General features: G+C 45.3%; 1 protein-coding gene across 1 annotated transcript in view; it reads left to right on the forward strand.

Annotated features, from left to right (window-relative positions):
- The window catches only part of FCHSD2 (FCH and double SH3 domains 2), a 159,992-nt gene extending 139,265 nt beyond the window's left edge, over positions 1 to 20,727 (forward strand). The window contains exons 15-22 of the mRNA XM_018567426.1: positions 4,239 to 4,400; positions 13,926 to 14,060; positions 15,245 to 15,328; positions 16,989 to 17,166; positions 17,560 to 17,780; positions 18,549 to 18,681; positions 19,660 to 19,742; positions 20,389 to 20,727. Coding sequence (XP_018422928.1) covers positions 4,239 to 4,400; positions 13,926 to 14,060; positions 15,245 to 15,328; positions 16,989 to 17,166; positions 17,560 to 17,780; positions 18,549 to 18,681; positions 19,660 to 19,742; positions 20,389 to 20,475 — 1,083 coding nt within the window. The 3' untranslated portion in view covers positions 20,476 to 20,727. The remainder of the gene's footprint in view (positions 1 to 4,238; positions 4,401 to 13,925; positions 14,061 to 15,244; positions 15,329 to 16,988; positions 17,167 to 17,559; positions 17,781 to 18,548; positions 18,682 to 19,659; positions 19,743 to 20,388) is intronic.
- Positions 20,728 to 24,701: the final 3,974 nt, after the last annotated feature.

The following is a 24,701-nucleotide window of genomic DNA, read 5'->3' on the forward strand; positions in this document are numbered from 1 at the left end:
AAGCCACCTTCTTCCATTGCTCCATGCTCCAGTATTGATGCTCAGGTGCACATTGGAGGGGCTTTTGGCAGTAGACACAGGTCGGCATGGACACTCTGACCGGTCTGCGGCCGCCCAGCCCCATAAACAAAACAAACTGCGATGCTCTATGTGTGCAGACACCTTTCTATCAGAACCAGCATTAACTTTTTCAGCAATTTGAGCTACAGTAGCTCTTCTATTGGATTGGACTACATGGGCCAGACTGCCCTCCCCATGTGCATCAAAGAGCCTTGGACGACCCTGTTACCAGTCCACCGGTTTTCCTTCCTTGGACCACTTTTGGAAGGTCCTGACCACTGCAGACTGGGAACATCCCACAAGTGCTGCAGGGTTGAAGGTGCTCTGACGCATTGTCTAGCCATCACAATTTGGTCCTTGTCACAGTCACTCAAATCCTCACACTTGTCCATTATTTCTGCTTCCAAAACATCGACTTCAGAGACAAAATGGTCACTTGCCTAATATATCCCCCGACTTCCAGGTACCATGGTAATATATCCCCTGCACTTCCAGGTGTCATTGTAACATATCCGCCCCACTTCCAGGTGTCATTGTAATATATCCCCCCACTTCCAGGTGTCATTGTAACATATCCCCCCACTTCCCGGTGTCATTGTAACATATCCCCCCCCACTTCCAGGTGTCATTGTAATATATCCCCCCCACTTCCAGGTGTCATTGTAATATATCCCCCCACCCCGCCCCCTGCAGTGAACATAGAGTCTGGCTGCGATCCTGCGCCGCTGGCTGGGTGAGTCAGAGAGCCGCGGGGGGGGGAGGGGTTGCGAGGGTTATGTGCTTTTGTTTCATTCAATTAGAAAAGTGGATTATAATGGGGAACGTTACACTGTACACCGGCTACTTATTTGCAGAAAATGTGAACTATTTAAATGTTTTAAAATGTAATTCATAATGGGTATATTGCCCTCATAATGCTCTTACAGGGTTTGGAATTGGGTACATGGAGACTTCAGGAACTCTATTGCAGCACCTTGCCAATGTTTTCTCCCTGATCTGACACTCAGTTGAGCTCGGCACGCCTGCCCTGGGCTCCCTGAATGACATAAATCTATATAGAATATCACATCTGGTGCCCATGTTTGTCTACAAAGCTAAAGTGCCTGTGATGGATTTTTCTGCATGAATAGAGTTGGCTGAAATTGCACCATCAGCAGAGTTCAGGACAGTGCAGACAGCATTTTTATTTTCTGTGTCGTCTTCCATTCTTTAGCCTCTTGATTGTGCCGACACAGTTGGCGCTGTTGCTTGAGGGCGATCGGTGAAATGGTCTGACTACAGCCAAAAAATATGGATATGAGTATTACATGCCAATGAATTTCCCAGATTCCAGCAGCCTTATTTAATAAAGTCTTATGCTCATTTATTATTAAAGCAGTCTAGCAAGGCACCGCACAGGCTGACTTCAAGGTAATAAAATTGCTCAATAAATAGGGCAGCCCACCACTAGATGTCCTCAGTCTGGCCGGCAATATTCAACCCACTTCCTGCAAACCTGGGCTGTCGTGGACCCACCCACAGCCTATGACAAAGCAGCACATCAGCATGTTTTTGTCAGCATATGAACTAATTGGCTCCTTGTGCTGCTTTTCCGTCTCCCACTCTGAGCTCTGCTGTGCAGGGAATGCAAAAGTGTGATATCTTTTAAATTCTGGGACCCTAAGGTACACTGCATTACATTTACTGATGTATTAATGATTACAGATCTGCTTTAATGTGTGTAATTTATATTTGCCTGGAGTTCATTGTTAATGGCCCCCTTCCCAGTAACATATTTATTTTCCTGTTGCTCCACCAGCAAGAAATGACACCCCTGTGTTCGTAAAATTTCCATTTCCATCTCTCTCCCCATCCTTGTGTGACAGCGCTGACACCATTCAATTGTCGACTCACTGGAGTTGTAGCTTACAATTAGCTAGGGACCTCCCATGTGACACCACCGATTGGCCCAGCGCTGTCACATGGCTGAGTCACATGATCCTCCATAATTTGACATACAGGAAGTCCCCGGGTTACGAACAAGATAGGGTCTGTAGGTTTCCAGCCCCAAAACATTTTTTTAGTTTTGGATAGCATAGGGAAGGGTTAACCCCCTGTAACATTTGTTTTGCTGTCCTCACAGTGACTCTAACCCCACACCATACTAATCAAAACTAAAAAAATTAAATTTGCATTGAGTTCTACTTTAAATGCAACCTGAACAGATGTTTGTACAATTTCCTGTAATGTACAGTACCTGACCCGGAAAAAAAGGCAGGCACTCCTCGTCTGCACTTCCTGTAATGTACAGAAGGTACAGTACTACGAATCAGACCCCCTCCTCGTCTGCACTTCCTGTAATGTACCGGAGGTACAGTACTACGAACCAGTCCCACTCCTCGTCTGCGCTTCTTGTAATGTACAGGAGGTACAGTACTACGAACCAGACCCACTCCTCGTCTGTGCTTCTTGTAATGTACAGGAGGTACAGTACTACGAACCAGACCCACTCCTCGTCTGTGCTTCTTGTAATGTACAGGAGGTACAGTACTACGAACCAGACCCACTCCTCGTCTGTGCTTCTTGTAATGTACAGGAGGTACAGTACTACGAACCAGACCCACTCCTCGTCTGTGCTTCTTGTAATGTACAGGAGGTACAGTACTACGAACCAGACCCACTCCTCGTCTGTGCTTCTTGTAATGTACAGGAGGTACAGTACTACGAACCAGACCCACTCCTCGTCTGTGCTTCTTGTAATGTACAGGAGGTACAGTACTACGAACCAGACCCACTCCTCGTCTGTGCTTCTTGTAATGTACAGGAGGTACAGTACTACGAACCAGACCCACTCCTCGTCTGTGCTTCTTGTAATGTACAGGAGGTACAGTACTACGAACCAGACCCACTCCTCGTCTGTGCTTCTTGTAATGTACAGGAGGTACAGTACTACGAACCAGACCCACTCCTCGTCTGTGCTTCTTGTAATGTACAGGAGGTACAGTACTACGAACCAGACCCACTCCTCGTCTGTGCTTCTTGTAATGTACAGGAGGTACAGTACTACGAACCAGACCCACTCCTCGTCTGTGCTTCTTGTAATGTACAGGAGGTACAGTACTACGAACCAGACCCACTCCTCGTCTGTGCTTCTTGTAATGTACAGGAGGTACAGTACTACGAACCAGACCCACTCCTCGTCTGTGCTTCTTGTAATGTACAGGAGGTACAGTACTACGAACCAGACCCACTCCTCGTCTGTGCTTCTTGTAATGTACAGGAGGTACAGTACTACGAACCAGACCCACTCCTCGTCTGTGCTTCTTGTAATGTACAGGAGGTACAGTACTACGAACCAGACCCACTCCTCGTCTGTGCTTCTTGTAATGTACAGGAGGTACAGTACTACGAACCAGACCCACTCCTCGTCTGTGCTTCTTGTAATGTACAGGAGGTACAGTACTACGAACCAGACCCACTCCTCGTCTGTGCTTCTTGTAATGTACAGGAGGTACAGTACTACGAACCAGACCCACTCCTCGTCTGTGCTTCTTGTAATGTACAGGAGGTACAGTACTACGAACCAGACCCACTCCTCGTCTGTGCTTCTTGTAATGTACAGGAGGTACAGTACTACGAACCAGACCCACTCCTCGTCTGTGCTTCTTGTAATGTACAGGAGGTACAGTACTACGAACCAGACCCACTCCTCGTCTGTGCTTCTTGTAATGTACAGGAGGTACAGTACTACGAACCAGACCCACTCCTCGTCTGTGCTTCTTGTAATGTACAGGAGGTACAGTACTACGAACCAGACCCACTCCTCGTCTGTGCTTCTTGTAATGTACAGGAGGTACAGTACTACGAACCAGACCCACTCCTCGTCTGTGCTTCTTGTAATGTACAGGAGGTACAGTACTACGAACCAGACCCACTCCTCGTCTGTGCTTCTTGTAATGTACAGGAGGTACAGTACTACGAACCAGACCCACTCCTCGTCTGTGCTTCTTGTAATGTACAGGAGGTACAGTACTACGAACCATACCCACTCCTCGTCTGCACTTCATGTAATGTTCACGTTAATAACTCCATGTTCATGTTAATAACTCCAATGTGGGTTTCAGAGACACGTCTTGTCATTGACCAAGTGACAAATATTCAGATGTGTTTTTTCTTACAACTTTTTGGTTCTCCGACAGATCACGAAGCTGAAGGCTGAAGCTCGCCTGGATCTTCTGCGACAGATCGGGGTGTCTGTGGACACGTGGTTAAAGAGCGCCATGAACCAGGTGATGGAAGAACTGGAGAACGAGCGATGGGCCAGCCTTCCAACCTTGATCAATAACGGATCATCGCACTTGGTAACCCTAACACTGTGTTTCTTGCTGAACAACTGACCTTTATGACCAATACAAAACAAAAGCTATGCTAAAGCTATGGGTACATCGATGGTGGGGGGCTCTTGGTATACCTTCCTTCAGCACTTGGTGAGTCTCAGGGGCTCCTTGTCACTGTTAGGCCTCATTTACACACAACGCAAGCAAAATTGTATATTGCGTATATACGCATCTATGCGCGTATATGCGTGCACTATATGCAATCCCAGAATGCATCACTCGTAATTGAATTTTTAATGTGTTATACGCAAGTACGCGCGTAAATACGCAGAGATACGCTGCCCAGACGCATCTCTGTTCCATTCTGTTTTTGCACATATATACGCTACGCAAATATACGGTTCTATACGCGGCTGTGTGTATGGAGCTATTTATTTGCATAGGTGGCATATGGTACAATACGCACGTACGCGCGGCAGTGTGAATGAGGCCTTACGCAGGGTACACGCTCATCAACTTTCGGTCAGTTCAGCCGGTGGAGGGAGTAAGGGACAGTGACAACTGTTTAAGGTTACGTTTCCCTTCATTTTCAGGAGATTTCTGCTAATTTCCTATTGTGGGTCTGGGGGCAGGAAGTGCAGAGAAATCTAACGTGGGGGGGACACAGAAATAAAGCCGAGTCTCCAGGGAAATTTTAAATGCAGTGTTACAAGAACATAAAGTTTACTTCAGGATAAAACTGCATCCACAATTCTTTGCAATCACTCCGCACTGGAACTCACGGCTTTGCGGTACCACGCAGCGCAGGCGGGTGGCACATTTGGGGTGCCACTGAAATGAAAGGCACATCCCGCAACTGAATTTGTCAGGGCAAAAACGAGAATTACTTTTTCTCTTCTTTATTTTATATTTTTTTTAATAATTGGGGAATGGGGTAGGGGGCTTCATTTCTTCTCTCCTTTATTTTTTTTTACTATTTTTTTAATCTCTTTTTCTGCAGCCCCAGCACTCAATGAACAGCAAGCACTCTGTACAGAGGCTTCCTGTTCATTCATTAATCGAGGCGATAGTAAGCCCATCCTGTTCATACATCATTGGGGAAACACTATCTGAATACTATGCACTGACTAGTGCAATGTTTGAATATTACAGGGAACGATCAGCAAATATTTCACATATTTTCTGATCGTCCTGCAGCTCTCCTCCCCGCTGGCCACTGGCAGGTGGATTGGCTGTTGTGCTCTCCGATCTCCGCTGCCGTTAGAGGCGGGGGAAAGCAGCAGGGATCTGAGGGGACACAGACCGCAGCGGACTCCCAGCGTAGAGGAGGAAGCTGCATAGGCATAGGGGGGTTTTGGTTGTTCTTTCCTCACCACTGGGCACCGAGCCGATGAACACCAGGTCCCCGCATGGAGGAGTGAACTAGGGAACCCAGGCCAACTAACCGATAATGAGAATCTGTGCCAACTATTCTCATTACTGATTATTAGCGATTTAGTTGGTTGCAGCCCTAACCCAAAAACAACAACAACAAAAAGTTTTGGCTTCAGTTGTCTTTTAACAACTGCTGAGACTGCTATGAAGGGTGTGCATTGGTTTTAATGAGTCAGCCAACTTGCATTCCATAAACTTTTGGCTTTAGATGTACTTTAAGCAGTCAGCAATTGTCAATCTTGTTTGCTCACATCGGGAAGTCAGGACACATGGGGCCTGCAGCGTCATTACTGAATACTGGCTGTCGTAAAGCTTCTCTGTTTTGTGAGTTTTTATTGCGTCCCTTTGTATAATTGGCCTCCATTTTTCACCAACTGTTCCAGCTTTGCCTGTGTTTATCAGTCCCTCTAGACTATTGTCACACGCAGACATGGTTGTGTCCCAGCGACTTCAGTCGCCCTACCAACTGGCTCCCTCGCTCCAGACACTCTTCCACAATCAGCCGTATGGTGCCGGTTACAGCAGCAGGTGCCAAGGAATGCGAGCAATTCAGAGCGTTTTGTTTACTGCCATCTGGTCATCACGGCACAATCTGTTTATTTTTCACAAAGAGCGCAGTCATAAGAAATATTTACATCCACCATGCGTTTTGGAGACGTTGAGTTTTCAGCAGATGGATGAAGCTTGCGTAGCATTTTTTTCTTCATTGTGCATTTCATAAACCGTTAGCGTTTCAGGACAGCGATCAATGTGCTGGTGTTCTAAAAGAACCATAACTAGATATTTACTAATAATTGTTATTGTATCAAAATACAACATTTATTTATTTTTAATTTTGGAACGAGTGGTGAAGGGTCATAACCCCCATTAGGGTTTTTATTGTTGTCTGGTCCCCACTGGGGAGATTAGCTCTTTGTCCTGGTGACCATTGTGGACAAAAAAAAAACCCTAAATTTGGAGTTGCCATCAGAAGAAGAATAGAAGTGAACTCTTCCAGTGGGGACATATGTTCCACGTTAGACATTTGTTCTCAAGAAGTGACCTCATTCACTTTGGAAACATCCTCTAACTTCCTGTCTACTGGATAGACAATGCAGGGAGAGCTCTGGAATGGTGCACAGATGGCAGAAAGTAATCATGACGGGAGTTATAAGCATTCCCTATTCAGTCCAACATTATAGAGTACCTCTGTTTGCTTGTATATCAGCCTCCTGGAATCCTGTGCACAATGATACAGGCTGAAAACAATCTGAGCCTAGTTGGACTCTTCTAGAACCCGCTGATAGGTGAGGAAAGCACAAGGATGACCCCATCTATGAGCTGCTTCTTCTTCACTATCCAATTACAGGCAGAGGGCGGGTCCTTGACCAAGCCATATTACTTTGACTGCAATGAAGTAAAGTGAGGTCAAGGATTTAACTGTGCTGTACATTAGTCGGAATGCAACTTCTTTTAAAGATTTATTGTTTTCATCAAAGTTCCTTCCGAGTTCATTTTGGCACCTTCTGGCCTGCAGTTGACCTCCATCTGGCCTGCAGTTGACCACCTAAGGACTGCTGGACTGTTTTTGCACTCCAATTCACTTTTAATGGAAAATTAAGGGGTTCTCATGGGAACAAAGCTTGTGTACACAAGCCATAAATCCATGGTGCTGCAACCACAAAATATAGATGATGAAAGGAGACCTGTGTTTCTATAAGTACAGGTTTTCAGTATGTGGTCAGTCTACCCAAACCTGATATTTCAGTGTCTGGTAGATGTTCAGAAGTTTAAATTGCCTAACAGTTTCTTGTATCTTTTGAGGACCCAAGTGACATGATCTCCACACTTGACTTCCCAGGCTTGTGCATCCACTGCTGCCATTGCAAGGATGTCCATCTCTCCTATCTGGATTTACTATTATCCAGCTCCTTAGTCTCCACAACAGAGCCCCATAAATAAAAGGAGTGTGTCATGTTACAAGTATGCTAGCTGCCACTGCTGGCCTGTCTTGGAAGGTGCTTAATGGCTCGTATACATCATTCCTGGGGGAATCTCTTACCCAGTTGTCCTGACACCTGATATGCATTATGCTTATTCCAGATCAGTTACTCACATGCAAGTGAAATAAGTGTAACATTTACAGTATTGAAACTCAAATTTACAAAAACAACTTGGCATTGGCACCTTGGATATTCCTGACATGACGGGTTCTATTAAAAAATAGAATGTGAGTAACTGGGGTTCTGTTCTTTAATACTCAGAAGCTGGGAGACATTGCATCATAATCACAAGATCAGGCAATTGTCAGGGCAACAGCTGCCAGACCTCTGGAGGTCTCTCAGCTCCAGGTACATGCAAGTAAAGCTATATCGGGGGTAAATCTAGATCTTTTGTAAGTTATGATAGTTTGAACCAAATATTCATATATAATAAGACGGTTTGTGAGTGATTTCTCTTTAAAGCCTAACTCCAAGTTACCTGGCGCACTCCTCTTCATCTTTTTACAGTTATATGTACATGCTTATTCTTTAGGGGGTCTTTAGTCTGGTCATGTAATGTCATGGTTCCTTTTCTTCCAGTGGTGGGAGAACTGTAATGCTGCCACATAATGATGTTCTCCTGTTAGTCCAGGGTGGCCTGATGACATACCCTCAGGGGACGGGTCCTTGACAACCTGGGTTCACAGGAAGAGCGCTGGGTGAACGACTCCGTACATCATTCTGTTTAGAAGACCAACAGCAGGAGGAACATTGAGCCTTTGGGGACAGCATTGGTGAGGATATAAGTATTGCAGTCAGGGGCGTAACTAGAAATCACAGGGCCCCATAGCAAAATTTTGTATGGGGCCCTGTGATTTCTAGTTACGCCCACCTGTTATCCCAAACAACCCACCTGGTAGTGACCCTGCAGAGCCTACTATAGACTCTCTATGGTGAGCTCTGCAGGGTCTCAGGTGGGCTGGTCAAACCCTCTTACCTGTCAGCCCCAAACGCTCTCTGCCTCCTCCGTCGCCGGGCCCCGCCTCCTCTGCTGCTGACCCCAGACTCCTCCTCCACAGCTGCTGGCTGTCACTGACTCAGCAGCAGCTGTGAGGAGGAACGTGGCGCTGCGGCATATTCCTCCTCACAGCCGCCAGTGACAGCCAGCAGCCTGAGATGTCATAGCGACCCAGGCGGCCCACACAGCATCAGGGGGGTGTCCTGGCCGGGCCCCATAGCGGCCGCCTGTGTCGCTATGGTGATTGTTCCGCCACTGATTGCAGTGAAAAGTCAAGTTGTTTAAAAAATAAATTAGTTTAAATTGCTCACATAACACAGCAAGGGGGTTCTAAAGTGCAGGTCAAGGTTTTCCCAGGGCCAGGGAGTGTGACCTCTGCTACAAGCCTCTATAATACGTTTAAACATTAGACATTGTAGCTAATATAGGCTAATAGTCTGTGTGACGCATCGCTGAAAATCATCTGCCAGGTAATGGGAGACATTAGGCAATATACTTCACTGGTCTCGCTCTGTTAGCCATCCCATCCTCCGAACATGTAAATAAGACGTCTGGGTGGGAAGCCTCGTCTATTATCTGTCCAGCGTGCCGGGAAGTTGGTGCTGAAAATATACACTCTGCTTTGTCATTAACTTTGAGCTAAACTAGAATGTTCCATTATCTCCACTAAATGGCTTTGGTTGTCTTCTCTTTATAAATGGTAACTGTAGTTCTAAATAAAACATCCTTTACTTATAGGAAAAGCAACACAAAATCTCTGCTACCGCTCTGTAACATTGGTTGCAGACAGAGCTATATTTGTTTGAAAGAAAAAAAAATCAAGTCTTCTAACCATCTGAATGGAGCACAAGCACCTTCCACTGCTGAGGCGCAGGACATCTTTTACCACTGGATGTGCCAGGTGCAGCTAGTGAGTTTGAGTAGTGAGGTTTTAGATGCCTAGGCCCAGGGGCATCCCAAGGCCGGGTGTCACCCGGAGCGGAGACTGGGTGACACCCCACAGTGGTGCCATCGCGCATGTGCGGTCATCTAATCGAGGCCTGCAGGCGGCCATCTTGGTGATGGATGCTGGCATAGAGAGGAGGGGGCGTTCACCCGGCGGGATGAGGCATGCCGCCCGGGCCCCTCTTCTCTCCTGACACTGTCAGGCTCTCGCTCCTCCCCGTGCGCCTTACTTTTTAGAGGGGGTGACACGAAAATAACTGTCAGTCATTTGGGTGTCACCCCTCCAATGGTGTCACCCGGGTGCGGGCCGCACCCCCCTTGTGACGCCACTGTGTAGGCCAAATTCCCAGCTAGGCCATTGCCCGTGTGCGGCTGTAAACTTGACAATAACTCTTTATACTTATCTGCCTACCTAAATCAATTTTCTAAGGACATAAAAGGTTTTGATTTAGAGCGTTTTAAAGGAGAACTATGGTGTTAAGGCTTTTCCCTATAGTTCTCCTTAGGGTAACGGGAGGACACAAACTAGCGTCCTCGCGTCACCCTAGGCTCAGTATACCGCGAGCTACAGCTTGACAATTATGTCTGGATCCGCCCAGCTGCTTTAGGACAGCTGGCTCTGCCTATCTAGAGGCAGAGCCAGCTGTACCCGCCCCCTCCCCCGTCCATTCCGCCAGTCAGCGCTGTCTGATTGGAGCGGGGGGGAATCCAGCCCCTCCCCTGTCACGGCAGAGAGCTGTGACAGGATCGGGAGATGAGCGAACCCGGTATGTGTTCACTCACTTCCCAATCTACTGAGCCGACCTGTGACAGTCTCATTGTCACAGGTCGGCTAGAACTATGAGGTGAGTGAAAAGCACTCACCTCATAGTTCTCCTTTAAGAAATACCTTGTTCTGTTTTTTTATTATATATTTTATTGAAAAATGCACAGTAATGTAAACAACATATATTCTTTTCTTTTTTTTTTTTATAATGTATTTTTTTCTAATGTGGTAGCTGTATCTGACGATTACAGTATAAAATGAAAGCACATTGCCACCTTAAGGGCCTGTTCACACGACGTCCGTTTTCTGTGCTGACCTGATCCGTACACTCCTGCACTAAAAATGCATCCCAATGTATCCCTATGTCTTTTATGGGCTACAGTTCTCACGTGCGCAGTCCGTTCAGGTTACAACAGAAAAATACTGCATGTCACATTTTGTACGGTCTGCAAACGCAAAACGCGTCAAAAACGCACTGCACTGCAGCTAACATACTGACAGCCCCACTCCAGCAAACAGACAAAAAAACATTTTTTTATTTTTTTTTAACTGGAACGCATCAGAAACACATAGCACCGCGTCTGCAGATCCGGACCTGATCAGAAACTCATATGAACAGGCCCTCAGGCTGCATCTGCATTTTATAAATAGTCTGGATGCAATCGCTGTCATATCGTAGTGATTGAACATAGTGGCTTGTAAGAATGTCACCAGCACTCCTGAAGTCCTTTCCGGGTTAAAGCAAGTGGTCATTTTTTAAGAACTATGTAAAATAAAGACTTCATTTGACATGGATCTTAATAAATGAACACTTAGTTATCCGGAAAGGACTTCTGGAGTGCTGGTGACATTCTTACAAACGATTCATGCAACAAGCGGTGCCATCCGCAGTCACTAATAGCACCCTTCCCTGCTATTGGGACATCCGGTGTGCAGGAGTGCAACAAGACCGCCGCACGTTCTGATGGGACATAATGATGACATGATTGGGAACCACTGACTGGGTGGGTAACAGAGCTGTCAGCGATAGCCGAGTCTACACGTACAGTGTCAGCTGCTACCCATCAAAGGTTAGACATGGATTAACACCCCCTCAGCTTTGGGAATTGTGAATGATGCGGAATAGAAGGGGATAAAGAGGGGTGGCTACCTTTTGCTCGCTTGTTTTTAAGGGTGCCAGTTTTGTTACTGCGGTCCTTTACCTTTAGCTTCAAAAGCACACAGACTGTAATGTCTGAACTTTGTGCTGCACTATTAGGTCAGTGACCCATTGGCATGTTTTTCTCGCTGTATCTTGTTTTCTATGTTTGCAATTCTAATTCTTCCAAAAATGACTATCTCAGCACATACATATTCCTCAAATCAACACATTCCAAGTCACACTTTTATTGGCATACTATAGAAGACATGTGCTTTTTGGAGCATAGCTGGGCAAACCTTACTGAAATATAATGGGGGTAAATTATCAAAACGAGAGCAGACAAAATCTGGAACAACCAATCAGCATCTCTCTTTAGTTGAGATTTGAAAATAAAAGACAGAAGCGGATTAGTTGCCATGCACAGCTGCTCGAGATTTTGTCTGCTCCAGACTTGATTAATTCCCCTCGTTTACAAACCTGTACATTTAGGCCCCATTCACACGTAGCGATTTATCGCGAGAAGTCGCCGGCTAATGATATTTAATGGAGCTGTCTTAGCTCCATGTCGCTTCTACAGGACCCTTTTTTCGGCGGATTTTGCTTTCTTCTAATGGAGCCCGACGGAGAAGGTCGCGCCACCGTCGCTGGAACATGGCCCCCCGAAAGTCGCGCTATCCCGGCCGCTGCAAAAGGTATGTCGATACGTGTGAATGGGGCCTTATCATTTAAAAATAAGGTTAGGATGTAATTCAGGGTTTTTTTTCATTTTTTGTTTACATGTTATAATCCACATTTTAAGCCTGAAAATTACTTAAAACCCCCAAACATTTTATATTTTCTGAAAGGCAAGACCCTATAGAATACAATGGTGGCAGTTGCAAATGTTTATATTGCACGATATTAGCGCAACTCCTTATCAAACCCCAAAATTTAGTGAAAAATGCACTTAAGTGCCCAAAAGCACAATAAAATAACATTTTTTTTCAATAAAAGAGGAGGTTACAACAAATAGATACCCGACATGCCCAGGTTAAAAATTGTGTGCATCCGTGAAACTGCGAAAAATTTCAGTACCCCACAAAAAGTCCATAGATGACACTTTAAAAGCCCCCACAGGTCATCAATTTAGAGATACGCGCAAATATTGCCCTGACAATTATTGCTCTCACTCTGGCGTGTAGCGCGATCGTCATCTTCATACGTAGACGCACCTGACGCGTGTTTACGTGAAGATGCGCGCGCTTGCGGGGTACTTTAAAAAAAAACTTTTTTGTATTTTTACATTTATTTTATTATTTTGAAAACTTGTTTGTTTTTTGTTTTTTTTTACTTTCATTTGTATCACATAGTGGGGGCTTACAAGCCCCCCCCATGTGATAGCATATTGGCAGTGACAGGTACTCTTTAAAGTGATATTGGGGGTCCAAAAGACCCCTAGTATCACCTTTACATTTGAAATAAGCTATTGAAGTGCAGATCACACTTCACTAGCTTATTGCTGGGCTTCAGGAGCCGAGCAATGACAGTTATGGGACCGGAAGTGATGTCATCTACATCGGTCCCATAGTATGGGGAGGAGATCGGTTGTTGATACCATATGGGTTTTGTATAAATAGATGCAATCGGTTAGTCTTGCTCCTCAAGGCTTTGACTATCCTCTGCTAACAATTGTGATCTGTTTTTATGGGTGTTCATGGGTATTTTAATGTTTTCTATGTTACTTAAAGCCTTGTAAAAATTTTTAAACTGGCTCAACTTTATTGAGGTTTATTCTCATCTCAGAAAGCCTATATATTCGTGTTTTGTGTATCCGTTTAGATTAGGGTGAGAGGAGAAGTTTTTGGGAGACCTCATATTTTTATTACCTGTTCATACTGCTGCACTGTGGTGCCATTCATTGTGAACAGATGACATTTAGTTTCCTTTGGTTTTTTTTATGAATGGCACCCCAACATGACGCACCCTTTAGCATTAGTTTCCCTGTAAATGGCACCCCAACATGACGCACCCTTTAGCATTCGTTTCCCTGTGAATGGCACCCCAACATGACGCACCCTTTAGCATTAGTGTCCCTGTGAATGGCACCCCAACATGACGCACCCTTTAGCATTAGTTTTCCTGTGAATGGCACCCCAACGTGACGCACCCTTTAGCATAGGTTTCCCTGTGAATGGCACCACAACATGACGCACCCTTTAGCATTAGTTTCCCTGTGAATGGAACCCCAACCTGACGCACCCTTTAGCATTAGTTTCCCTTTAATTGTCTCTTGGTATGTTTACAGGGAAATGCGGATCTGGAGAGAGACGATGGCGAAGAGATGGAAGACAGCATGGATGCCTATGATGACAGCAGCTCAAGTCCTTCTGGAACACTAAGGAATTATCCGCTAACCTGCAAGGTCATCTACTCGTACCAGGTTGGTGCTAGGCTCTCCCAAAGGTTCTTAACTAGGATATGGACTGTAAATTGTATGTCTTGTTTACAGTAGAAAGATTGACAACATAATTACCATAAGATTCACAACACGTGCTATTTCACCCTGTACTTTCTACAAATTTCTGCCGTTTATGGAAATTTGGAATACAAAGTTAGGTGATAGTGCTTCTCTGGCTTTAGGTGTGCTTTATAAACATGCAATGTGTTTTAGTTTTTTGTTTTTTTGTGTGTTTTGTTTATTTTTGTTTTTTAAAGCAGTTGTATGGCTGCACTATGGGCATACCACTGAATCTTGTATATAGCTCTTTAGTGTACTGTCACCTAGACCAGCTTTTCTCAACCAGGGTGCCGTGGCACACTGGGGTACCTTTTTGGCTTCCTCGGGGGCGCCTCAGTATTTTCTGATGGTAGGGCTCTGAAGTGAAGGGGGGACACTGATTTAAAAGGGGGGGGTTCCAGTATGAAAAGAGGGCTCCTGGTGTGGAGGGGAGGATTCTGATGTAAATGGAGGCTCCTGATTTGAAGGGAGGAGTTTGATGCAAAGGTAGGAAACCCACTTTTCTGTGTGTCTTTGCATGGGGTCCCCCCTAACATTTTAGGCTTGGGCATCAAGAGATTTTGCATACTTTTTAAGGGTGCCCTGAGTAAAAAAAGGTTGAGAAATGCTGACCTAGACACAAACTGTCTCCACATTCCCTGAATTCCATCATTGCCCTTTTTTCCCACTCAGTTCCTCCTTGATGGGTTGTCATTGAGGAGACCATGTACTGGTTGCCATTTTACTGAAGCCCCATGTGGTTCCATAGTTGCGCCATGGTGCTGGGCTCACAAAATGCTGTGATGGATAAACTGATGGGGCTTTATGCTGTTACAGCAATCTTGAGGATTACATTAGCTGGGCATTCGATGCAGCTTGCTCAGATTTGCTATTGAATGTTGTTGTAAAGCTTAAAAAAAAAAGCCATCGAGGTGAAAAAGTCAGTTTTGATAACGTGTATCGCACAACAGAGGAGCGGCATAGAAGGAAAGTAAACAGGATATAGATTTGATGTGATGGGTTGCCTCCCATTTCTCTTTGGCAAGGTCATAGAGATGGGGGTGATAATCGTCTTGTGTCTGTTCTGTATAAATCGCTCTCCTCTGAACACTCACCTCTTCTTCCAGTCGTCACAGCCCGACGAGCTGACCATAGAGGAGCATGAGATGCTGGAAGTTATAGAAGACGGAGACATGGAAGATTGGGTCAAGGTATTTACACTCTTGTGTACATTTATGGGCTGGTAGGGAATTTGTTTCTGGGTTCCCATAGACACGGTTTAATTCAAGGATAGGGATCTCTATTTAAAAACATTTACCGTATTTTGCGGTCCATAAGACGCACCGGACCATAGGACGCAGGGAGGTCCGGCGCGCCTTATGGAGCACTCGACAGACTGTAGCTTCTGACACAGCTTCTATGACAGAAGCTGCAGTTAGTGACCGCTGAGACAGGTGGCGCTGTGATTACAGCGCCACGGTCTTAGTGATCACACAGAGCAGACAAAGAAAGTCCGTTCTTCGTCTGCTCTATGGTGATCTCGATCGTCGCTGCTCGGTTTTAATACGAGTGATCTCATTAGATCACTCATATTGAACGAGCAGTGGCTCCTACTGCTGAACTTGATCGCTGCTGCTCGGCTTTAATACGAGTGATCTCATTAGATCACTCGTATTAAACAAGCAGTGGCTCCTACTACTCGCCCGAAACTGCATGTCTCGGGCGTCGGGATTCGCTCCATAAGCCGCAGGCACATTTTCCCCCCTTCTTTTGGGGGGGAAAAAGTGCGTCTTATGGAGCGAAAAATACGGTAGTTATGACAGTTGTATCCAGTCAGATTTAAGAATTACATTCACACAGATGAATAGAAAGATCCCTATCCTTGTGTAAAGCTGGTGAATTGGACCTCATGTGTTCTGCTGTCTAAAGCTGGCCATACACCTATAGATTATCTGCAGATGTTCTATGGTCAGATGGAAAAAGTGCAACAGATTCCTCCATCTACGCTAAACTGTGTGCATGGAGGAATCTCCCGCTGGGCCAAGCTTCAGTATCTTGCTAGTCGGCCCCGCTGGCTGTCAAAATACCTGAACAATCTGATTGCATGCAGGCATGGTTCAGGTATTTTGACAGCCAGCGGGGCCAATATTTCCATAGGCGATACTCCATGATAAAGGGGTACGCACTCAGCAGCTTGGAGAGATGGTGTACTTCCACTGACGCATTTTCAGGGTATTGATAAAGGGACAGTGCCTTCAAATGTATCACTGGAGGTACTGCGTTACCCCCACAAAGGCTGACCTGTTTCTTACCCTAACCCTAGTAACTGGCACCATCTGGGTTGCTAAAGTGGATCAAACCGCCAACAGAGCCTTTCGTTTTCTGTAACCCTGATAGCGTCATTGTTATAAGGGAGTTGATTGTCTGTCCTCATGGAGATGGAACAGCCAGATGCAAAGTCATCTCTTAGTTTGGTTGGGAGATTTGTTATTACAGACGACATCTGCTGATTGGTTGTCTTTGAAGAATACCTGCACTTTCAGACAAAAAGCCCTTATTCATCCTCTTTCTCTCCTAAAAAAAGAAATGGCTGATGGTCAGACACCTTCCTCCGGATATTGGGTGGTAAAACATCTGCATGTCCTCCAATCTGGCAATGCACTCTAATTTTTATTGGAAATTCAGACTCATACTCTGTATCGGAGAGAAGAGTCCCTGCAGTACAAGCATTATTGTCATAAAAAATAGCAGACATGGGTTGTATAGTTTATGTAGCATATGACATGCTGTGGGCTAGCCGTGCTTTGATTTAGGCAGCCTGTTTGTTTGTTTTTCACCTTGATGCAAACTTTGAATTGTCAACCCCTCCAGGCAAGGAATAAATCGGGTCAGGTGGGATACGTGCCTGAAAAGTACCTCCAGTTTCCCACATCCAACAGCCTGCTGAGCATGTTACAGTCGCTGGCTGCTCTGGACAGCCGATCTCACACATCCAGCAACTCGAACGACGCCGAGATGGTGTCTGGAAGTACGAACGGCGATGCAAGTGGTAAGCGGAATTTTCGGCAGCCACCAGGGTCCTGTCATTCACTTTCAAACCACTTTATTCCATGTTTGCTTTTTTCCTCTCCTTTATTTTCCCCTGGTGATCCTGCCAGTAACGCACTTCCTGTCCTAGGGGGGGCATGGCTCTCTACATCTATGGAGAAGAACAGATATAACAAAACCCTTTCAATCGTATATATAATAGCTGAAAAAGAAGCAGATAATAGAAGTTCCTCATTACTTACACTTAAGTTTTTTTTTGCAACAATTGAATGTGATGATTTTATTTTGAATCCTTTGGTAGAAGAGATAATATACGAGAAGGTGGAGTTTAATCCTGCGGCTGATTTCCCTTTTACCTACAAACGTCTCCTTCTCTCCTCCTGTGTGTCCCCAGTGTGTTTTGTGAAAGCACTTTATGATTACGATGGCCAGACGGAAGACGAGCTGTCGTTTCCCGAAGGAGCCATTATCCGGATCCTGAACAAGGAGAACCAGGACGACGACGGCTTCTGGGAGGGAGAGTTCAACGGTCGCGTTGGTGTTTTTCCATCGGTGTTGGTGGAGGAGCTGGTGGGGTCTGAGAATGGAGATTCCCAGTGGATAGAAGACATTCAGGTGAGGCGACATTCATTGTCTTTCTCTTGATTGCTACTGAATGCGTCATTTTACTATAGCAGACATGTCAAGTTTGTGTCATAGGATCACCATACACTTTACAATCTGGGGGTATCATTTTCGGGGGGTTTATTCCTCTTTTGGGTCAAAGGGATACAATTACCAATGTTCTCCTGTGACTTGAAGTCAGCATCTAACAGTGCTACTTGCTGACAGTACAGAGTTGTATTACAGCTGGGAACGATCCTGACAATATTGTGCGGATCCACCCGGCTGCCTGATTGGCAACTGACTCTGCCTCTCTAGAGCCTGAGCTAACTGGGCCCACCCCCTCTCTCCCCTGTCTGTCTCTCCAATGAGCACTGGAGGAATGGATAGGGGAGGGGTAATCCCTGTGGGGAGCGGTGACTATAGATCGAGAGCTGAGCGATCACGAACCACTGATCGCTTAGCTCTCAATCTTGAGAGCCGCTGCAGGCTCTAAGTATTGGGAAGAGTACATTATACTCTCCCAATACTATCTGCTTTTAGAATTTGCCAACTCTGACCAGATTTGGACCCTAGTTCTCTTACTATATATACTGGGTGAACATCAGCCAATAAGATCTATTTCATAGCAGTTAAATGAAAAAGTTAAAACCTGATTGTTTTGTGTTACATAATCACATTTGTAATCATGTTGGTGTCGTATGATATTTTGATTGCAAGAGCAGACTTTGTATACAGTATTAGTGTCTTCATGCAACTATGTTTGTTCTTCATTTACAGATATCCCCCTTACCTAAACCCCAGACGTTCCTCCCTCCTCTGCCGCTGTATGACCAGCCCCCCACCAGCCCCATATACAGTCCCGACAAGGCACGGGGCTCTCTGTACTTCCCCCGCTCCCCGTCTGTCACTGGTAAGGAGGAAACTGTGCAAAATGCATTTATGGGAACTGTTTTACCTGCTAGAATGTTTATTATGTAGCCAGTTGAACAAAACCCACACGCCTTACATATTGCCTAATTTGAAAGAAGCGTTGCTATGCAGAGTCAGCAGCTTTGTAGGCTCTTTATCGCCTCCTTGCATCTAATGTGCTCATAGTACTGTGAATGAGCATCACTACCCTGGTGCTGTCCCCCTTCTGTAATTTGCCTAAACGCATCTCATCTGTTACCGAATCAGTTCAAGAGGCAACATGAATCGGCTTCAAGAGGCAGATTGGCTAAGAGCATAGCTATGGCTATGTGGAAAGCATAGTAAGCTGTGTTGTCATTCTGGTATAAGTACTTCCTTCCATCTGTTCATTTCTTGTTTGTATACAAAGTTATTACAAAGTACATAGAACCATTCAGTTCAGACCAAGAGCAGCTCACAATCCTTACAAGCATCACAGGGACAGATTGGTCAGGTGCCAGTCTAGATACCTGTCTGGTTTTTAGTGGGTTTTCGGAAGAGCCAGAGAACTCCAATTAAGTCTGCAATAGCACAAGGAAAGCCTACTCCATGCAGACTGCATCTCCAGCGGGTTTAGAACATAGAGATTCAAGCCAAGAGTGCTGACCACTTATCCACCATGCCACCTCTAACACAGTACAACTCTTCAGCTGCAATTGTATGTCCAGCCAAATCTTCTATTATTTGTATACTGCATGGAAAGATTAGAATCCCTTGCTGGGTTTAGCTGCTATTCGGGACTACCCCTCACTTCCTGTCCAGAGACAAAGGTTTCACCAGACAGGAAGTTAGGGAAAAATCTCTATCAGCAATACAGAAATAAAAACGTTTTTTGTTAGTAGAGTGAGGAAAGGTTAGAACCCCTGTATGTTATATTTAAGTGTGTGTATAAATGTGATGTAGTGGTCCAAATTATTATTTTTTTTCTTCTTCTTTTCAGAAAATAACATAAACTTGGAATCCCCTTCAACGTCGCAGCCTCCACGGATCACCCCCGATGGATATCAAGGCAAGCTACGTCCTGTAAGTGTTTCTGCTGAACCTTTAACCAAAACCAAAGTAGATAGTCTTATGCCTACAGGCATTCTACAGTAGAGGGTCAGAGACTATGGGCATTCTACAGTAGAGGGTCAGAGACTATGGGCATTCTACAGTAGATGGTCAGAGAGTATGGGCATTCTACAGGAAATGGTCAGAGACTATGGGTATTCTGCAAGAGATGGTCAGAGACTAAAGGCAAGCTACAAAAGAAGGTCAAAGACAGCAGGTATACTACAGCAGATGATCAGAGACTGCATAACATGGTATAGGAGGAGTTGGAGATTGGGGACATGCTTCAGGGGACAGTCGTAGACTGCAGACACATTACTGTACATGAGCCACTAGTGATCACTCTTATTGCAGCCCCCTAAAAATTGACTTTCATATTTGTTTCTGCACAATCCTTTCTAAAAGATTTTAAAAAAAAGAGTTGGGCAGCAACGAAAAAACTAAGATACTGTGAAATATACCAAACGATGTAGAATCCCGTCTACAGAATAGTTTTCCTTCATAAGCACCCGATCACAGAATAGTGTCTGCAGTTATCCCGAGTGCCGCACAATACTCCTCAAATTAGACCCAGGTTGGTCCCCAGGGGTTTATTGTGTTTTCTTCTCTCTCCTTCCAGGTGCGAGCGGCCCCACCACCGCCCACACAGGCCCACCGGCGGCAGCCGCCAGAAAAGACAGAAGATGTAGAAATTACATTGGTTTAACAACGGCGTCTGGAAAACTGCTGCAATCGCGCGCCAAATGCGTCATTTGGTCCGGATCTTTTAGGCACCTTCTGCATGTCGAGATCCTGAGAGACGGGACGGAGAACACACGATGGACATTTTTGTGCCTTTTTTTTGTTTTTGTTTTTATGTTTTAATTCAAGTGGAATCTGAGCTCCCCGAGTGGACACTAATAGGGTTGTAAGTGCAATCGCAGGCGCCGTCATAGCAGTAGTGTAGTATTGCAGCTCGGGCACCTTCAGATTTTCTTTCTTCTGAAAGTTTTTTAATTTTCCTTATTTCTGTCCCTATTCTTAGACATATCTTACCTGGTAGTAAGAATACCGGGTCAGCTTTTAGTAAACGGAATAATGGATCAGTGAACCTATAATACAAATTGCCTTAAGTTGTGGAATACCTCTTAACGCTCTGTGTTGCTAGATGCGGGCCTGATGATCGACATTGTATTAAGTTTTGCTCTACAGCAGCCTACATTGTGCTGGAATCGGCCATATTGGGCTGGAGAAGGATTCGTTTTTTTAGTTTTTAGAATGATTAGTAATCAGATAGGTCAGCGGCCATTGTGGTAAGTGGGCTGTGTATAGGGGAATATCTTTGTCGCCCCCCAGGATCAGAGCAGCATAAGTTTGATAGACTGTAGATACTGTTACATGTATATAGGCGAACATTGTATCATAATCACCAATAAGTAGCTTTCACAGGGCTGGCAAGACAGCTTGAAGTGTTTGATACTGTGTGAGCAATGAGTATGAAGCCAATTTCGTCCTTACCAGTGGCGTAACTATGGCCCCATTAGGTTGTTTTTGGCAAATTAACATGGAACAGAGTGGTTGCAGTTCTCCAATACACAAGAGGAGGCTTTGGGATCTTGGCATCATCATAGCTCCGAGAGAGGCCATCAGGAGGGCCCCCATTACATTTTTTTTCTAGGGGACCCGTTATCTGTAGTTATGGCCATGGCCCTTACCTTCCATATAGTTTGCCATCTTAGGCAAAATGTGCTTTGTGTAGCACCTCGGTTATTTTCAGTTCACATATTTAGTTAATCTTTCATAGAGTTGAACTCCGGCATAAGCAAAAACACAAGAGAGTATTCTGACTTGAATGTTGCTGAGCTTTTTGTTTTAATTCCAGATCTGTGCAGTAATCCAGCGTGAGACATGGAGCTTCCTGTAATAAAGACCGCTCACTGCTGCTCTCTCTCCTTGTGCGGGGTGACTGGTCTTTTCTCCGCCCCCTCCTGTAATAAAGACCGCTCACTGCTGATCTCTCTCCTTGTGCAGGGTGATTGGTCTTGTCTCCGCCCCCTCCTGTATTAAAGACCAGTCACTGCTACTCTCTCTGCTTGTGCAGGGTGACTGGTCTGGTCTCTGCCCCCTCCATTAATAAAGACCGCTCACTACTGCTCTCTCTGCTTGTGCAGGGTGACTCGTCTTTTCCCCGCCCCCTCCTGTACTTTTCTGCAGGCAGCCTCTTGTGGGTGGAGCCTGCTGGGCCCCTCCCATAACTCCCCTCTCTGCACAGGCAATATATAGCACAGTGATGATTTCAATGCTACTTTTAATTTCTTATTTCTGGGTTTCTAAAGGCTTTTGATGCACAATAAGTAGATTCATATCCTTAGTGGTTATAGAGAAGCATGCATAAAGTTTTTGTGCCCGGAGTTCAGCTTTAAAGCAAGGCATTTTTGTAGTTTCACTGACCTGTAACATACAAGGTAGTGATCATAAAAATGCCGTTAGTATTCTGTACTAGTAGGTCCCATTTTTTTGGTGCAGTACTTAGATATGCAATGCCATGTCTGCCCCCTGGTACAACATATTTCCTGATGTGAGCCATTTCAGGCTGTGTGATGCCCTGGCAGGACTTCAGTTGCGTTTAGGTAGATCTCAGGTTTATCTGTTATATCAAAATTTCTGAAACATATCAAATCGTACTTCAGAATGTTATTAAGTTTCTGTATTTGTATTGAATCAAGTTGTCAGTTAGGTTCACTGATCCATTAAGCCAATTAGGTTGTGAGTTGGGTGACATGAAGGTGTTTGGAGGAACCTCTGTCTCTGATGTTACAGGAAAAGTGTCCAGCTAACAGAAACCTGCACTGGGAGATGTATGTGTGATGTATGTGTGATGTATGTGTGATGTGATGTATGTGTGATGCCATTGCAGACCTCTCCTTCTGTAAAATGCTAGCTGCCTTTTTGATGTTATATCTTCAACACTGTCATTGGCCCAGAAGTAGTATGTAAACCTTTCCTGACTTATACCCTATATCATTAGCTGCATGATTGTTCCAGGTCAAGGTCGCAAGTAAGTTGTGTCATCTATATCAGTGGTTCTCAACCTGTGTAGCCTCAGGACCCACATTTGTCCTTGGTTATTAAGTCATGACCCAAGTCGCACCGCACTGGAACCGATGCGGTACCGTGCGTTCCAGTGCGGGCGTTAGAACTGTGAGTGGGAGGTGCGTTTGGGTTGCCATTTAAATGAATGGCAATGCAACACACCTCCCACACCAGAATTCGCAGTGGGTGCAATTTTGCATGGTACATTGCATTAACCGCATGGGACTGTGCAATTAACGCACTGTTTTTGAGGGCCCATAGTGTGAACGGGCCCTCAAAAACACTGACAGACATACACAACCACAGACACAATCTCACACACTTACAGACATTCTCACTCTCCCTATCTTATGAGAACTGGAGTGGATCCTCAGCCTGGGGTCCAGTTTGGGCTACTGTGCTGTGGCGGAGCTCCATCCATATGCGCATTGCTGGGACAGCACCCTTGCGTGCCCTGTAGAGGTGATGTTACTCGGGTCCAGGCACCTCTACAGGACTTGTGAGAGAGCTGTAAGCAATGCATGTATGGATGGAGCTCCCTCATAGCCCTATCCTATCCCACCTTAAGCTGACACTCGGCACCGGGCAGCATATTTTGAATGGCTGCTTGACGTGAGAACGGACAATGTTGCGCTAGGGGGAGGCTGAGGAGCCTCTCATCTAGAAAAGTGGAAGTCATGTGCTGACCCACTGAACACGACCCACCAGTTGAGAACCAAGGATCTAGAGGATCAACATAACAGCCAGGAAGTTAGCATTTGCAGAAGGAGATCAGTAATTTCACTAAATGTTTATTTTAGTAGCCAGCACATCCAAACTAGAAGCCAGTATGCACTTTTTTTTGGAAACAGGAAGCGCATTGAAAAAGCACTAAAATGTCAGTTCACTGATGACCTGACTCTGGGTCATCATGCATGCCCCACAACGACTGGACAGCTTGCTTTCCTGTTTATAATGCATCTGCTTCCTATAGGCATCAGTAGCTCCTTCCTTCACACACTTTCATCCATAAGACCTCTTTAATATATCGCTGTGTGGTTGTATCTGCTCACTGAGTCCCTTAATGCAATGCTTCAGCAACTGTCACGTGTGCACATACCCGCTAACAGAAAGTGTGTTTAAACCCATTTTCTCTCCCGTTCATTGAAGGACACAGCGGGGATCAGGATCTGTGCTATATCCTTCAGTGAACTCGGAAAGAAGGATTTCACGGTGAGTACAAAAAATCCTATTTTCAGTATGTTTGACTTTATTCCTCACGATACGCAGTTTTCTTAAGCTCATCTGTTTCAAAGTTTATTACCTGAAGATCCTTTCGGTAACAGAACTTACTTTTTCAAGTTGACAACACTTAGCAGCTGCCTTGCAATAAGCAAAAGTGACGTCAGGCTGCTGTGGGCACTCCTTTGGTCATTAAGCTGCCTATCTGATAGACCTGCTAGGCAGCCCATTGGCCAAACGCAACAGCACATGCAGCCGACTGACAACGTTAAGCCCCTGCCGCACAATTAGCAGAAGTGTTGTCAGCCTGCTGTGTGCACTTCTTCCATTGGCAACTGAGCTGACTATCTGATACACCTGCTAGACAGCCCGTTGGCCAACCAAAGGCGCGCACACAGCAGGCTGACAACACTTTTGATAATTGTGAGGCAAGGGCTTAACATTGTCAGCCAGCTGCGTGTGCTGTTGAGGTTGGCCATTGGGCTGCCTAGCAGGTCTATCAGGCAGCTCAATGGCCAATGGAATAAGCACACACAACAGACAACGCCACTTCTAATTGCAAAGCAGTGGCTTTGCATTGTCATCCAGCAGCAGGAAGTGCCACTACTGGCAGGATCTCTAGGTGAGAAACTTTGCAAC

The sequence above is a fragment of the Nanorana parkeri genome, unplaced genomic scaffold, assembly GCF_000935625.1.
Source record: "Nanorana parkeri isolate BGI_ZX_2015 unplaced genomic scaffold, ASM93562v1 scaffold1047, whole genome shotgun sequence".
Taxonomy (NCBI): domain Eukaryota; kingdom Metazoa; phylum Chordata; class Amphibia; order Anura; family Dicroglossidae; genus Nanorana; species Nanorana parkeri.